The sequence below is a fragment of the Leiobunum rupestre genome, chromosome 2 (genome assembly GCF_980474605.1).
Source record: "Leiobunum rupestre chromosome 2, qqLeiRupe1.1.hap1, whole genome shotgun sequence".
Classification (NCBI taxonomy): domain Eukaryota; kingdom Metazoa; phylum Arthropoda; class Arachnida; order Opiliones; family Sclerosomatidae; genus Leiobunum; species Leiobunum rupestre.
In genome coordinates, this window is record NC_143385.1 from 70,880,537 (window position 1) to 70,898,075 (window position 17,539).

The 17,539-nt window shown below is 36.8% G+C and overlaps 1 protein-coding gene across 1 annotated transcript in view; it reads left to right on the forward strand.

Annotated features, from left to right (window-relative positions):
* Nucleotides 1–5,738, forward strand: part of LOC149958917 (neuropeptides capa receptor-like) — a 68,958-nt gene extending 63,220 nt beyond the window's left edge. The window contains exon 4 of the mRNA XM_090167288.1: nucleotides 5,242–5,738. Coding sequence (XP_090023414.1) covers nucleotides 5,242–5,738 — 497 coding nt within the window. The remainder of the gene's footprint in view (nucleotides 1–5,241) is intronic.
* The last annotated feature ends 11,801 nt before the right edge of the window (nucleotides 5,739–17,539 follow it).

Consider the following 17,539-nt stretch of genomic DNA (forward strand, 5'->3'; position numbering starts at 1 on the left):
CGCCATGACAGTTTTTTCTCAATAAAAAAATAGAACAGTAGTATTTTTGTGACATCAACTTTAGTCATAGACGCCATGACAGTATATGTGCATTAATAAATAATCCACACCCAAGTCATGGTTTATCAACAACTAGAAAGGTTAAGAGTTCAAGGGCTTCCTACTGGTATATATGCGAAAAAATAAAAAAACGTCTTTTTAGTGATTTAGGCGCCACCTTTAATTAATTTGCCAAAACATTTGAGAGTAATTAACAGAAGCTCGTATCGAAAATTATTTTTTTAATTTTAACTAATAGTTCTTTCAAAAATGAATGGGTCTTAAACTTTAATAATTACGGTTTAACGAACATTAATATCGCTCGATTTTGTATTTGGACGCACTACCCGTTCTATAATTACTCAGGACTAGCGAAACGGAATTTTTCCAGGTACATTTCACTTGGAGTACTTAAATAAATTTAGTAAATTTTATTAATTTTTTAAAGTATTAGACCAAATTAAAAGTTTAATTATCATTTTGAAAATCAAACTAACTGTACTATAATTAAAATTGTCAAATTATGCGGCTAAAGGATAATATGAAATTTGGAAAATGGGGTATAAATTTGTACTTTGCTCGTGGGTATGGCTTGTGTTCGTTGCCATGGTAAAGCGCTTAGGTCGGCCATAACATTAAGACGCCCATGGCGGTCACGTTTTGCCTCGTGATCAATGACGTGAGATATTGTCGTCGCAAGTACCCTATACAATTAAATCATAAACGATGGCGCTAATGCATGACATTTAACCGATTAACCTTCAGACGTAAGAGGCCCACCATTTTATTTTATACTACAAATATTCGCTTGTGCTCTAATCTTCTTACATATTGAGTAACAGTCAAAACTAGTCAAATATGTCCCAAATTATAAAAACAATGTTTTCCTTATTGTTTGTTTACATTTTTCAAAGTGGTGAGCGTTGACGCAAAAAACAGTGTTAAGGCCTAAAGCTTGGTTTTCACTAGCTCACGTAATAGTATATTTTCCCTTACGCGCGAAAAACTTTGTTTGAATCAAAAATTAGACAAACGCTGTTACGCGCGCTTGTGGAAACCAAGCACAAAGCATTTTATTCGCTAAATGCTTGGTTTCCATTAGCACGCACCATAATGTAATTTTTTTCACGTGCATAAAATATAATTTGCACCAAAGTTGAGACACGCGAGCTAGTGGAAACCAAGCATAACATATTTTCGCTTAATGCTTGGTTTCCACTAGCGCGTGTCTCAGCTTTGGTACAAAGAGTATTTTACGCACGTTTAAAAATTATGGCGCACTAGTGGAAACTAAGCTTAATACCCGTTTATCGCGTTGACGGTCTCGCCATTGCGGCGTATTTTCCTTTTGGAAAACCATCCTTTACAAGGACCATATAAAGAGTAGCTTGTTCGTAAAGGCTCTATGTATTAATACTTCCTGTCCATTCACCGAGGCCCTTAACGGGTCAGAGTGTGCAATAACTGGTGGCTTAACCGGGGAGTCGGGGTCCGGCTCTTGTAACCCAAAACGGCGGTGGCAAACTGGGAGATGTTAGCTCTGATCAAATGGTCCTATCTCCACCTCCGACTTCAGTCAGGAAGGGGCTGGTAACTGAGTTTCGGCTCAGGCTAACGGAGAGGGTCCGTGTAAACTAGCCGCCTCGGCGGATTGGGTAGCCTGCTGTGGGGTGGCGGGCCTCCGTATGAGGGCACGGCGGTCCTGTTTCCCGGGCTTTTGGAGTCACACTGGGATCTCCGGTGCCAGCTGTGCCAGGTTACTTGGACTGCTGTGTGCTCGTCGTTTCCCTGTAGGAGCTCTCTCCAAAGGGTTTGACTCTTTCCCTACGTAAGTAGGGTGTCGGCTGGAGTTGCTACACCATCCACTCTTAATCCCACTGCTGTGTGCGAAATGGGAAATGGTCCCCCATTGCTGCACCTTCTGCTGGGTTGAGTGGCTCGCGTCAAAGGTGCGAACATCAGTAGTAGGGTACTACTACCCATGCTGGATTTGTCACCTGACCTGGCTAGGTGGACGCTGGCGTAGGGCACTATGATGATAGACCTACGATGGTATGACCTCTGTTACTAGATACACCGGGCTTTAAATTCTGACACACTGTCGATTCACTGAATAGATATTATTGAAGTCCATTGCAAAAATAACGCCGTAAGTAGAAGATATAAGATTTTAAGAATTTGTTAAGTTCCAATTGTAATTATAGGATTTGAGAGCACAAAATAGTTACGTTATCCAAAATATTCTATCTACCTCTTTGAACCCTAAAGCTTACAAATACATCATTTCTAAATAGTAAATAACCACAACAAAGAGGTTAAGTAATCCCGTAGGGAGAACAGTCAGTGCACAATAAAACTACGTATACAGTTCTACCCGTTGTATTTACCATAACAATGGGATAAAGAAATATACTGTAAGGAAATAAATCTTATTACTATTTTTTAGCTTTACTATTTTAAAACAAAACTTAAGCCTTAATAATTTTAAAAAATATTATTTTTTTTTTCAAGTCGATAACCAAAAGGGAAAGACGCCATTTGCATTCAGTAGCTACAGAGGGCTAAATAATACTACATACTGTCTACAAAGATTGTCCCGGTGGTAAAATAAAGCTTAAAGGAAGAGGCGCTCGTGATGGACGTTAGGGGAGGGTAGAATCTATCTAGAGCGTGCAGTTCGTTAGCGTAAAAAAGCTTAAAGTCAGCGGGCCGCATTAGCTTAAAGGCATTGTCGTGTAATCTCCGGGATTTATACGATTTTGCTATTATTTTTTCCGCTTTGAATTTTTTGTTCCCCGCGATTTTTTTCTAACCAGAAAGATTTTATCCCTAACGCGATTGTGTTAAATATTAAAAGTCTCGCCTCTATCAAAACACGTCAAAAACCAACTGACAAAATGCTTCCGGAAGGTGCTTCTAAGAGGAAGCACCTGCCAGCAACTTCAAGCTCGTCCGGACTGCGTCTGCCATCTATTGGGGGAAATGCGTACTCAAATACCCGAGCGCAAATACCGAATATTCTAAATTACAAAGGCTACATGAAGTCATTGCAGAGAGTAATAATAATTATATTAAATGACCGTTGATTGAGATGGAATTTTCAATGTTGTGTTAAAATTCCATTTATAATAGGGGCCTTAACTATTTACAAAATATCGAACTTCAGGCTTAGCTAACGAAATTGCACTTTTCCTGATGTAACCAAAGAGTATAAAAACTTTGTAACCTAGAGATATAATGACGGTCGAAAGCAGTAAAGGAAGTTGTAGCAACCGGGGGGGAAGTCACTCAGTGAATTTGCACTTCAAATTTCGGAACCGCAGCGCCACTACGGCAGTTTTAAGTGGCAATCATTTTGATTTAGTTCAACATTCTTGAAAATTCCTTAAGGACTTGGCTACCTTTAGGACTTGGCAACGTTAGAGAACAAACGCCTTATTCTTCACTTTTTGAAAATAAACACCGAAACAACGAATCCACAAATTCTAACTAAAAAAATCACGAAACAGTAACCAATTACTGTCACTTTTTTGAATTGTAAGATATTAGACAATTAAATATCCAAAATTCCAAATTTAGCACCTCCGCAACACCGTAACTGCCATTTTTCTCCGGTTTTATTATTTATTGTACTAAATACTGCCCTAGTGGCGCTGCGGTACCGAAATTTGAAGTGCAAATTCACTGAGTGCCTTCCCCCCCGGTTGCTACAACTTCCTTTACTGCTTTCGACCGTCATTATATCTCTAGGTTACGTAGTTTTTATACTCTTTGATGTAACTAGATGAAAATATACTGCGTACCGTAAATCGTATTTTGTACAAAATGGCGGATCCCACAAATATTTGAAGGAGTTGTAGGGGGTGAGTTGAGAAGTATGCCAGTTTTTTCCCCATTTTCCTACGATGAGGGAAAAGAGCGCCAGAGAGCTTCAAAGTGTGGCCTACTAGCTAATGGAACTTTGCAACAAGCGCAAAACCAAGCAGCAGGAAAAAGCGAACATTAAGGTTTGGGTTCAAGTGATAGGTAAAAAAGGACTTTGTAAACAAATTGAGGTAACCAGCGTAAAAAAGTCAACTTAAACAGTATTTAAAGTCCCTGTTGCTTGGTTTTGCGCTTGTTGCAGCCTACTTCCAGGGGCTAGTAGGCCACACTTTGCTCAGGCCAAGTCTATAAATAATTCACTAAGTGTTACACGGTTTGTTTAACGCACCACTGTTTGGTAGTTTTTCTATTTTGCTCCTGTAAATTTCACTTTCGTCTAACTCAACAATTATTTATCAAAATGACTGGGTTTATTAAGATTCCTGGCGTTTCCATTTTGACTTGTAAAACTCCAGGCACGCAGACTTCTACAAAGCTTAGCAAACACGTGACGAAATATCCCTTTGATCTAAATTTCCTATTTGAAAATATAAATTTACTTTTAACCAAGGACAGTAGATACAGGGACGAGAAAGTGTATTGGTGGCCTCTGTTGGAATATATCACCTAAAACGACCTAAACGCAAGGAGAGTTAGTTCTAAACAAAAAAAATGGCGGTCACCTAATTTTAGCGGTTCTTGACGAGGCTTAAGTGTTCAAAACAAATTGGTATTTTTTAATTACGCTCGTAGTTTTATTTTTAATTTAACATCAAAATGGTAAAAACTAACTACAATATTACTGTCCATGGTGAGCCACGTCTTAACAATGGCCGCGGTTTGTTTACATCTAACTCCCCGTAAATATGAAGACGTTTAAAATCGAAATTTAGTTTCCTGCTTTCTCGTCCCTGTATCTACTGTCCTTGTTTTAACACGCCTTTCGATTATAAATATAGTATAAGTTAAATATATCATATAAAACCATAATTTACTCGGTTTTAAATTAAAATTAAAAACGAACTATTTTTTTGAGCGCACGGTAACAAAAAACGAGATGCTCATGAAAATGTGAAGAGGCTTCTGCGGAGGGGGGGGGGGTGCGACAGCTACTCTTGAGGATTTTTTTGCCCCTCAAACAAGGCGACACGCGCGCTCGGCGAAGAGCTACGCTGTCCCCTATTTTCTCTTGGTATTATTAATAGCTGTTGTTTTTTATTATAAAATTTTAGAATTTTAGATTCATAAAAGATTGGTTTTGAACACCAATGATTTACGGCATACAGAAAACCGAGTTTTCCATTCTAAATAAACTGATATTGTTTATATATCTCTCAGGATGTTTCTACTACGTCAACTGCACGACCAATCCGATCCTGTACAACGTCATATCGAGAAAATACCGTCGGGCGTTCGGGGATACCCTCTGTTGCTGCTGCCTGTCTCGACCGAAACCCGGCAGAATCTACTACAGCAGTCGCTACCATCCCCGTTCGAGCTGCGGCCACAACAGCCAACAACCACACCTCAACAACAACGGAGCGGGGTTGCTGGTACGCGAGGAAACCACGAAAGAAGAACTGAAAACGCGTCAAAACACGACGAATAATACCCCCAAAACGGGGGGGAGCGCGCGCTACAAGTCGCTATGGAGACAGCCCAAGACGATCGTTGCCTCCGCTTCCGTCATTCCGGCGAACGGCGGTGGCGCCATCTCGATGACGACGGCGCAACGAAAAGGCTCTCTGCACCAAAATATTTATTTGAACGGCGAGACACCGAGCTGGCGGGCTCTGTTGGTCAACGAAGAAACGGCGGAAGTGATAGAAGCCTGAAAGGGTCAAGGCGGAGACCGAGAGAGGGATTTAAAGGCTTGACCAGCGGTCATTTTTCACGCACAAATCCCCACCGGAAACCCATTTTTACGTGGTTTGTCTTTATTTTGTACAGAATTTCTTTTGGTTTCTCGCGGATCACGTTTGAGCTCAAAAATAGCGGAGGTTATATTTATAAGAATTTATATTCAACCATAAGTAAAGTTTTACCCTATAAGTATGACACTTTGGTAATTTTCCTATTACATACTTTCTTAACAGTGGCGTCGATAAAATAACGAAATAGCGCCACCCAGTAGCGATTTCGTGAATTTTACTTTCAAGGCTTAGAGGAATTGAAAATGGTTCGAAAATGAAAAGTAACGCTTATTTTCACACAATAGCGGTGAATTATTGGGTAGGTCATTAAAATTGATTATTAAATCCACTCGCTTTCTCTAATGGACAAGGCTACACGTGTCATACTTATTGGATATTAAGTTACTTAGGATAGAACCCCGAATGTATGTCTAAACTATAAACTTAAAATGGGACGTTAATTCACGTAATTTATTTCAGAAAGGGTTTGAAAATTTATTGAAGCGAGTGACAATGGATAATCATGATGTATATACCACAGTCTAAAATTTATAACAGGGTTTTAAAGTCAAGGGATGGTGTTTTAATAAGTGGTGTAGTGGAATAGTTATACCCGCTTGAGAGCGATATCAAAAGTACTTTCAGTGCAGCGATAAATCAACGGGAACTGCAATTTAGTTCACATTTTTTTAAAATACACCATTAAATACTGTAGAATTAGTTCGCGAGAATCCAAGATTTTTTGTTTTAGGGAATTCAGAAGTACGTTACGTCGAATTGAAAAATACTTTTTAGCTAATTTATAAATTGGTTTTCACAAAGTCAAAATACGTTTTTGCAAATTGTACATATGTTTTCGCAAAATAATTAATAAGTTTTCGCGAATTTATAAATAGTTTTTCGCTAAATTGTAAATACATTTTCGTATAAATACGTTTTCGAAAATTCATAAATTTATTTTCGTGAATCTATAAATACGTTTTCGATAAATTATAAAGAAATTTTTGTGAATCCACAAATGTTTTCACGAATTTATAAATGTATTCGCGAATTTATAAATATTTTCGCGAATTTGAATTTATAAATGTCTTGGAGATTTTAAAAAGGTATTCGCGACTTAATATGTTTTCGCGAATATATAAATATGTTTTCGCGAATGTCTTGGTCAATTTAAAAATATCTGGGCGAATTTAATAATGTCTTGGCGAATATAAAAAAAGTGTTCGCGACTTTAAAAATATGTTTTCGCGAACTAATACATGTTTTCGCGAATTTAAAAATGTTTTCGCGAATTTAAAAAAGTGTTCGCGACTATAAAAATGTTTTTCGGCAATTTATAAATGGTTTTCGCGAACTTGTAAATGTTTTCGCGAATTTAATATTGTGTTCGCGACTTTATAAATATGTTCTCGCGAATTTATAAATGGTTTTCACAAATATATAAATATGTTTTCGCGAATTTATCAATACGTTTTCGCAAATATAGAAAATAATTTTATTTCCTTATGTTTTCGCGAAATTGGTTTCGTGACTCCATATATACGTTTTCGCGATTCCACACTTAAGTATTAGTGAAATTACTAAGGACATTGTATCTAACACCGATTTATACTGAAAGCCGTGTGGCCAAAGAAATTAATTCGTTTAAAATATACGCAGGCAATGAATAAGAAAAGAGGCATGGCGAGGATGCGTTCCAAAAACAAAGGATAACGTAACTACATTATTGTTAACTAGACATACAGAACATACTTGATGCTGCTGGCTTCCTAGAGAAAAATCTACTACACATACTACAATTTTGTAAATATACAAACACTCATACTATATTGCTCATAATAACTGGTTTATACATAATTAAATCTTTGGTAATAGTTAATTTGTTAAAGAATGTACCAGACCATATTCATTTCTCATTGTGATTTAGATACTATCTAAATTTTTTAGAAAGCTAAGAAAATTAAACTAACAAGTTTAACATAAAAAACATTTATCTTTTCGGATAGTCACCGTGCTGTACATTCGTATTTTAATAATTTAAATAGGTCGAGTCGAAATTAAATAAAACCTGGAATTAACAGTTAAATATTTCCAGCCAAGAAGCACCAGACCCATACTTTGGATTTTAGAATTCAAAAGTAAAACCTAGGCTTTTGAGACGAAAGACACAAATTTCATTATTTAATTTTTTAACCTGTAGATTAATTATATAATTTCTGGTACTATCTATGAGTCTGTAATAAATGAAAAGTGTTAATGGGTAAAAAGAGTGCGTATTAAAACAATGTCGTGGTTTAAATATTTCGTAAATTAAAGTGTTAATAACCTCATGTACAACCTATTGTCTTTCACTATAAAAATTTTGTAAATACATTCTCTGGTTTTTCAATAAAAAATCAATTTTGAATCTCATATTCATGTAGTGAAAAGTCATAATTAGTTATCTTAGTTTAAAAACATCGTAACTTAGGCTCCATTTAAGCCGGAGTTACGATTTTTTTAAACTGTGGTAGCGAACTGGGAAGTCTTTATAGATAAAAGTCAACAGTAATCTTTAAAGCATATTCACCTGAGCCAGCGTTGCCAGACCACGATAAATATAATTCCCGTTGATAATATTGACCTTTCTTCGGGCCAAAGTTTGAAGAAGGGCTCCTAATATATCAATAGTATAATTTTTGTACAAATCCCTTTGTACTAAACTAACTGAAAATATTGATCTTGGCCACCTTTATTAATGAAATTTGACATTTTGTAGAAGCGTTTTTTTCAGAGAATAGTTTTCGAAAAGGTAGAGCTCACGACGTACGATGCAAGATTTAAAGCAAGTGTCGGCTCGACGTGAAGTAGCTCTTTTTTATCAGATGTCGCTAGCGTTGAAATCAAAACAAGATTCTTAAGCTACATTTTGACTCAACAGGTGGGACATAAACGTATCCCTCGCGTTGATTGGCTCGTTTGTGAATTTGACAATAACCTAAATTATAGTAATTTTAACAATATATTTTATATGGGATATACAATTTAGGTTAAAGACCACTATGTACAGGGCCGTATACCCGCCTAGGCCAACCTAGGCCGTGGCCTAGGGGCCCATACTTGGAAGGGGCCCTCCAGTGGCCGTAATTACTGTATTCGAAGTCATAAATCTAAAATATCAATCGTAATTTATGTTGGAGGAATTCCTAGCTAGAAGATTTTGTTTTAAAATTAGCAAAATTTCGGCCTGGCAGTTTACGGACGCAGCCTTAAATCGCTATGTCGCATAATTATCGCATATTTAGTCGACGATTGTTAAGAGCTTTTATTTAGTAATTTAACCGTAGTGCTCAGACTTCTACGCTGAATCAGGGAAATTCAGGCACAGCCTAGTTCCAGGGATAAGAGTAAATGTAGCGCGTGAAAAGGGGGTCCAGACTCCTCATCTGCCTATGGGCCCAGGATCTCTAAGTCCGGCCCTGACTATGTAGAGTAAAATAATAATTATAAATGGTTATCTGACGACATAATTGTTTCGCTATTTGGAATTTTAGCTTCCTTCGCCATTAATAGATGGCACCACGCTCTCCTGTAAAGTAGTAGTTTTTTCTAAAAACCACGGCAATGATAGAGCCGACAGTTGCTTTAAAGAAATATAGACGTAACTAAACAACAACACAACATCGAACAGTCATAGATGGCTTGACCATATTAACTAGTTTTAATTATGAGTTAATTTTAGTCTTAATAAAAAATGTATTAACTACCCACTAACTAACAAGTTCTTCCGTGAGTTCTAAACAGGCTGCCGTGTTGCAAATTCCAAAACGGTAAATGCTATAGAATATGTCGAAGAGCAATAGCAATTGTAGCTTTGGTAAAATCATAAGTTACAGAATAACGACTAGTATGACACTTCAAATACAAATTTTCTGACCTAGTCTTTTTCCAACATTGACAATGACTTGGACTTATAACAGAACAGAGTTGTATATTATCCATTGACCTGGGAATTATTATTATTATTATTATTCCCAACTCAATGATATTATCGTCCTGATAGTCGATGAGTACTCGCACAGCCCTAGTAATTATGACGGATTAAGCACTTATTTGCTAACTTTTAGGGATATACTAGGACCCACGAAGAGAAAAAAGTGATTGAACAAAACTATAGCATTAGGGAAAAGCCCCTAGAGGCTAGAACTGCAGTTCCTAGTTATTATTCCATCTTCGTGTTTCCTGCTGTATCAAACAAACATTAGCAGTCCATCCTGACGAATACTCGATCGGATGATCTTTACTTCTGCCCCAAGATATTATTAAGAGTAGTAGGCGACACGACTTCCCAAATTATATTTGGATAATACTACTTCGACAAAGGAAATACACTACTCTATCAAAATCAGTTTAAAATTAGAATGTAATATTGTCTATCCGCAATTTTCGTCGTCCTGTATCCTACTGCACAGGGGGAGAGTTAAAGAACCTCCCTACTCTCACACGTAAGCTAATATCCATTTGCTATTTTCTTACCAATTACCTTCATCAGAGATAATCTAAACCTGCGTACCCGCCCCTCTTATTTTGAGACTAGTGCTCGGAATTACGAACCAGATGAATATAGATAAACCGTATAAATTTCGATAATTTGTTTATTGGATAAGCATCCATGAATAAAGTGCACCTAGCTTTAACTTTGGATTATCAAACAAATGAATAACGGATAAACGCTTTATCCATTGTTGAAACAGATATTATCCAATTTATTCGTTTAGATAAGAGCTCATGAAATGTTAATAATGGATAAAATGCCTACGGGGGGTTATCCACAGATACGTATTTACGTATAAAGAACGTGGCGTATAAATATATTTTTTATCCAAAAATAATTCCAAGCTGCAATATAACTTATCTTTTAGATAAGTCTATTTTATTATTTATTCATATTTTATATCTATTGAACATACAGTTTTGTACCTATTTTAAGTTACTATCTATTAAATAATGTTTACTTCATAGTTATTTATGGATATTGCAATATTAACCACGGATAAAGAACAAAGGTCTCTCATTCTTCCTTTTTTCGATTCAAGTTGCCAGTTGCAAAGTTTTCCCGCCAGATTTGGCTACTTTTAAAAGTGTGATGCGAAAAATACATTGTAGGTCCTTGGATAAGAGACGTAATTTTGGGGTATGGGGAATTGTAACTTTTGAAATTTAATTGTTCTACCGAGAACCGACTAAGTAGAACCGGAACCGAATCGATCAAGACAAATTGGAACCGAAACCGAACCGAAAACCGTCCATTTGGGAGTTGAGTTTACGAGTGAATTCTACCAAAATACGTGACCTCCCGCGTAACAAATAATCGGATAAAACAAATAGATTAACTGATTCAATATTCATTTGAAAAAACAAAGTACACATTACGAAAACGAATAAGATAAAGTTTTTTGTTTTGAACTGAAAGGATATGTCTACTTTATTTATTGGATAATTTAGTCAACGAGCAATATTTTTTTTAAGATAGACCTCCTAATTGGATAAGCTTAGTCGATGTTCATTTAGATTTATCCATGGATAATGGAATTGTGAACATACTCGACACTTTATTTATATTATTTGAACGTTTTGTAGATAAGAGGGGTCAGAGGTGAAACGTATAAAATTACACGTTTCGATATAGTTTTCTTTTTATCTGAATTGGTAGATAATAAGAAGGTATATTTTCATCAAAATGGATAAACCCATGAATATTAAAATAGACCTTATCTAATGGATACAAATTACACGAATTCCGAGCACTATTTGAGACTAAATAAATTATAAATTTACCGTTTTCCTAACAATAAATAATCCCTTTAATCCCTTTCTAAATACTTTGTGTAAACGTATTTAATACCTTCTTTATGGTACAGGGTCATTTTACATGGAGCTTGAAACACTAGGTAAGGTGGCAAGACTAGTATACCTTAAGTACATTAATTATAATGCCCATACTGAATAGTATCACGGTTAATATGTGAAATAAAAGAATTAAGTTTACGAAGAACCCGTGAGTTAAAGATAAAAATAATCCCTGGATATTTTTATTTTTAACTCACGGGTTGTTCTTAGTAAACTTAATTCTTTTATTCATTACATTAATTGCTTTAACAACTTAATTAAGAAACTTTTTACGGGTTTTTTTAAGGCCTACACTTATGAACTTTTTAAAAGCTGTCGCTTGCTTTTCTGCTTTAACGGCTTCTCTTAATTTACTTTTTTTTTATAAAAAGAACCAGAATGCTTCTATTTCTCGGACATCTTAATTCAATTCAACGTGACTCTAATTATTATCTATCTAACAAAAACTATTTAACTGAAAGTAATAAATGGCTTTCTGCGCGTGCGCGTAAAATAGAAGAGACTAACGGTAACCACGAACACACGACAGATTAAATCGTACCGATAGACTGCTTAAGAACTAGCCATCGAACTCGATTTAAATGCATTTTAGAATATTAAATGCAGGTTCATAATAGTCTAAGAAACAAATAGAATTCTTGAAAATGGCCTGCTAGTTTATTTATCATAGAGCTGGATAAATGACTACGAAATAGCAAGCAAGTACATAGAAGTACTGTATTACTTTGGGCTTCCTTCTATTCTTGTGGCCCTAAATTGGTTAGAGTGTGCAATAACTGGTGGGTTTACCGGAGAGTCGGGGTCCGGCTCTTGTAACCCATAAGGGCGGTGGCGAACTGAGAGATGTTAGCTCTGATCAAATGGTCCTATCTTAACCTCCGACTTCGGCCAGGTTTGGCTGGAAACTGAGCTTCGACTCCGGCTAACCATAGACAGTATATATCCCTATATACTGTCTATGGGCTAACGGAGAGGGTCCGTGTAAACCATTGCTGCACCTTCTGCTGGGTTGAGTGGCTTGCGTCAAAGGTCCGACCATAAGTAGTAGGGTACTACTACCCTAGGGGCTATCGACTTCCCGTAATCGGTGTACACCCTAACTGTAATGATTACGTATTCTTCTGTAATCTTTTGTACTTATTTTTAATCCCGTTATCATTTGTACTCATCTGTAATCACCGTAATCATTATGAAATAACGCGTACTCATCTGTAATCACGTGTAATCATCTGTAAAGTGCGTAATCATCTGTAATCACGTGTAATCATCTGTAAAGTGCGTAATCATCTGTAATCACGTGTAATCATCTGTAAAGTGCGTAATCATCTGTAATCACGCTTATTCATTGGAATTATCCTGTACTCAATTACTCATCTGTAACAATTTTAAAGTTTTGGGTTGCCTGTGTACTCATCCTAATCATTATCTTCTCATCATAATCATTCTGTACTCATCGTAATCATCTGAACTCATTAATGATTACGTAATCGGTGTACAGGCAAATTCTTACTGGCTAGCCCCACGCTACTACTCATGGTGGATTTGTCACCTGTCCGGGCTTGTGGACGCTGGCGTAGGGTACTATTATGATAGGCCTCCGGTGGTATGCCCCCTGTTGCTAGGTACACCGGGCTAAAAATTCTGACACACTTCTATTCTTGTATCGCCCAACCACTTTTTCTTCTTCATAATATATACCCTGGTTTATGATGAAAATCCCAGGAAAATGCTTTATCCGTCAGAACTATGCACCGTAATTTTATGGTTTATTTACTATTTTAAAATAAATAGTCGCAAAAAAAACGATCATCGACGATGTTGGACATTTTGGTTGGGAAAACGGTTTGTATTTCTAATTAGCTCAAGATTTTTCAAATTATGTTATGCTTTCTTTAAAATTTTTAGAAACAAATCCAATTCTTGTTAAACTAAAAAGGCGCACAACTCAATTTTGGCGCCCCTCTCAAAACGGCGCCCCGGGCAGTTGCCCGGGTTGCCCGGCCCTTAAGCCGCCCCTGCATCCTGCCATCAAAACAGGTTGCCAAATTGATATAGCTTATCCTTGGTTGTAAGTAACGATTTTCATATAAAAAGTACGAAGACAGTACTGTTAGCCGGGTAGTTATGACGGATAAAGTACTCCTTTGCTGGCTTTGTTAAAAACCAGAACCCACGAAGTAATAAAAAGTGAATGGACGATACGAAATAAATGGAAAAAACCATAGGACTGCAGTTCATGGTTACTATTTCGTCATCTTGACCTCCCTGCCTTATCAACCAATATTAGCCTAAAATTGGCCTTTAAAAGTAGGCCCCTGTAATCTGTCACGATAACCGTTAATTCACTATCGTGTCTTCAAGCTGGCCTACATTTTCGAAAGGGACTCATTAGCCTTTTAGCGAAAACTTCGGAAGCACGACATGCTTTCCGGCCGAGTGCGCCGAGTGAGGAGCGTCCAATCTTCGAGCTCAACCGACTGGTTAATAGAACGCGAAAACCCAGCAACAGCCAGCAGCGAAATGGGGTCAGCGGACGCTGGACCTTTCAGCTAAACTGGACAGACTACACACGTTTTTTGGGACATTTCGAGGGCCGTAATAAATACATTAGGAAAGTATTCACGAAAAGGTATACCAGTATCGCTGACCAATGGTAAAATAAATAGCCAATTTTTGCAGATGGATTTTGGTAAACGAATGCCACAACGTGTTGCAAACAGTGATGGGCACCGGTCCTCTCTTTGTGAGCGCTTTTGTTATTATGAGCGAAATTGAGCGGCAAAATGTTTTTTTAAAAGAGCGCGAAAACGAAAATGAGAGGAGCGCCAATTTCAGCGCTCAAAAAGAACGAAAAGAGAGGAGCGCTTATTTTACCGCTCTGAAAAGAGCGAAAAGAGAGGAGCGCTCTTTTTACCGCTCAAAAAATGCGTGAGTGTGAGCGGAAAATACGCTTGCTGAACGGCTCTTTGACGAAAATGCCCAAGACTGGTTGCAATCACAATGTTGTTCGGCGAAATTTGAGCAACGGTCTCAACGAAAATCATTTTTCAGATACTTCATTAAAAGTTACTGAACGCAGCCCAGATCCATCCCCAAGGCTTAGAGACGGGTGATCAAATTTCAAAAGTGGCCATTTTCAACGAAATCGTTCAATCTAATAATTTTCATACTCTGTTATTAAATGATATTCGCTTTACACATAAATAGTGCGGGGCGAAGTTTAGATCAGAGAAGCGTAAAAATCCTTAGAAGGAATTCTTCTCTTGAGAATTTTTCTCTCCGTGAGAACTCGCTAAAAAATTTCTAAAGATGGCGGCTTACAAGAATGCCACGAACGTTGTAAACTAAGCCTAGGACAATAAATATTATTTTTTCACGATTTCACGACAATATGTGGAGGAAGAAAACATTTTATTAATAATTTAAAAGAAATATTTCATGGGAAAATAACTAAGAATTTTGACGCACCCATGAATAGGCGCTTAAATAAAACATCTTCCCAGAAATTGCCAAGAAGTAATATTTCCGACAGCCAGGACTCATAAGCTATTATTTATATAGTGTTTGGTGAAATATTAGAAAGCTGGAAACTTTCTCGAACGTAACATCAGTTTTTTGCTAAGCCTTAACATGCCAAAAAAGTTACCTGGTCAAAAGGAAACACTTGTTGCATACCGTACCGCAAAAGTAATATGTTTAGTTCTAAAGGAATGAGTTTTCATATTTTTCCAAAAGATAAGTTTATACGAAATGAATTAACTCTGCCTCCACGAGAAGCTTTAAAATTGCCTGGTATTATAAAAATATTACATATAATTTTAATTATTTATACCATAAGAGAATGATAATAATAATAATATTATCTTCTTATACTTAGTTTTAAAAACATTATATATGTTACCTTAAAATATATTATCGAAAATAAACTTTAGTATGTTCCTTATACACGTGAGCCGACGCGTTTCTTATCTGACGCAAAATTCTCATGAGGGCAAAAACGCGTCTCCAATTGGCTTAAATATGACTTTGTGGCTAGCCATTCTAACCGTTTAACCGACCGACCGGAAATAGGTCCTTCCCAGAAGAATTTGGAGAGGGGAGTAGAAACCGAGTATCTTTTATTGAAGCGTCCATTATTATAGATCTTAAAAGAAATTGATTTGAAAATCTTCATCGGTTCATTGTGTAAATTGGCGCGTGCTTGCTCGGAAGGGATAATCTTATTGGCTAAGACAAATGCAGATAAATATTGCTAAGCCCACGTGATTCTATTTTATTATCAGAATAAATAATTACACGTGCGACGAAAAAATGGGCGATATCATCGAGATTCACGCGTTTTTAATTTAAAAACCCTTCCTTTTGACGGTTTTTATTTTGGAGCGAATAATTTCTTTTAGCGTCTATAGATGGTTTCTTTTCACTTGTTCCGAGATTTCGGAGTAAACAGTGTAATGCAGGTCCTGGCTCTCGGAAAAAATTACTTCTTGGCGATTTCCTTGAAGATGTTTTATTTAAACGCCTATTGTACAGTCTGTTACAAAAGTCTTCGACAAAGGGAGTTTTTGCATTTATCTTCAATTTTCTCGAAACGTGTAAACGATAGAAAAATGAAATCCCAAGCAATTTTTAATATTTTTTTTATTTCCTTTCACGTGGAGTTGTCGTATTTTGCAAAGCGATTATAGTTACGGCGAAAACGCCAGATGTCGTTTTTGACAACTTTTCAAATAATTTTCGGATTCAGGGTGGTCAATTCCTATTTAGAAAGTGTCACTGTCATTGCTCTACCACCAACGGTTGAGGAGCTATAGCCGGTTGCAATTTTCGATTCCATTTGGGAAAGACTAAAAGACGTCAAATATCACTTGTGGCATTCCCCCGATAATGCAGAGCTTTTCAAAAACAATTAATATTGTATAGGAAAAAAGACGAGAATGGAAGCAATGACAGTGACACTTTCTAAATATGAATTGACCACCCTGAATCCTAAAATTATTTGAGAAGTTGTCAAAAACGACATCTGGCGTTTCCGCCGTAACTATAATCGCTTTGCAAAATACGACAACTCCACGTGAAAGGAAATAAAAAAATATTAAAAATTACTTGGGATTTCATTTTTCTATCGTTTACACGTTTCGAGAAAATTGAAGATAAATGCCAAAACTCCCTTTGTCGGAGACTTTTGTAACAGACTGTACCAAAATCTACACAACAAAGAAAGGTACATGAATTAATGTATTGCAAGAATTGGAACCATTTTTTAAAAAAACTAGAGTTATCCTAGGAGGATTCAAGTGTACCTGGAGAAGAATACGGGGGGCCACGGGAGAGGCTGCTAAAAGCCTCAAACCCTTGGACATAAAACTACAACGGAGCCATCTAGTGGGGAAAATGTGAACTATGACCACGTGTTTGGTTTAGGAACTGGACAGTTGTCAAAGCAACAATATTTCCCCATAATTAAATTTAAAACAACATTCATTGCAACTTTCTTTGAAATTATATAGTTTTCGGGCAAATTTCTTCGACGTGGCCTTAGCTAAAAACCGTTAAAGTTCGAAATACTGTCTAGCAGACGAATGTTTTGGTAACTCCTAGGTTACTTTGAAACTTTGTAGGTGGCGCTAAAAACGTTATGTCCAAGTATTTGACACACCGGGTGACAGCTGTAGCCGAGCCGAGAGGCATTGGTCGGGGGAATACAAATTTCTTCTCCAGGTACACTTGAATCCTCCTAGAGTTATCTATCGCGTCAAAACAACACCCAAACACTCAAATGTATTACAGGTCTAAGCAATCCCTCGTGTAGGGAGATTTGGCAGAAGCGTAAT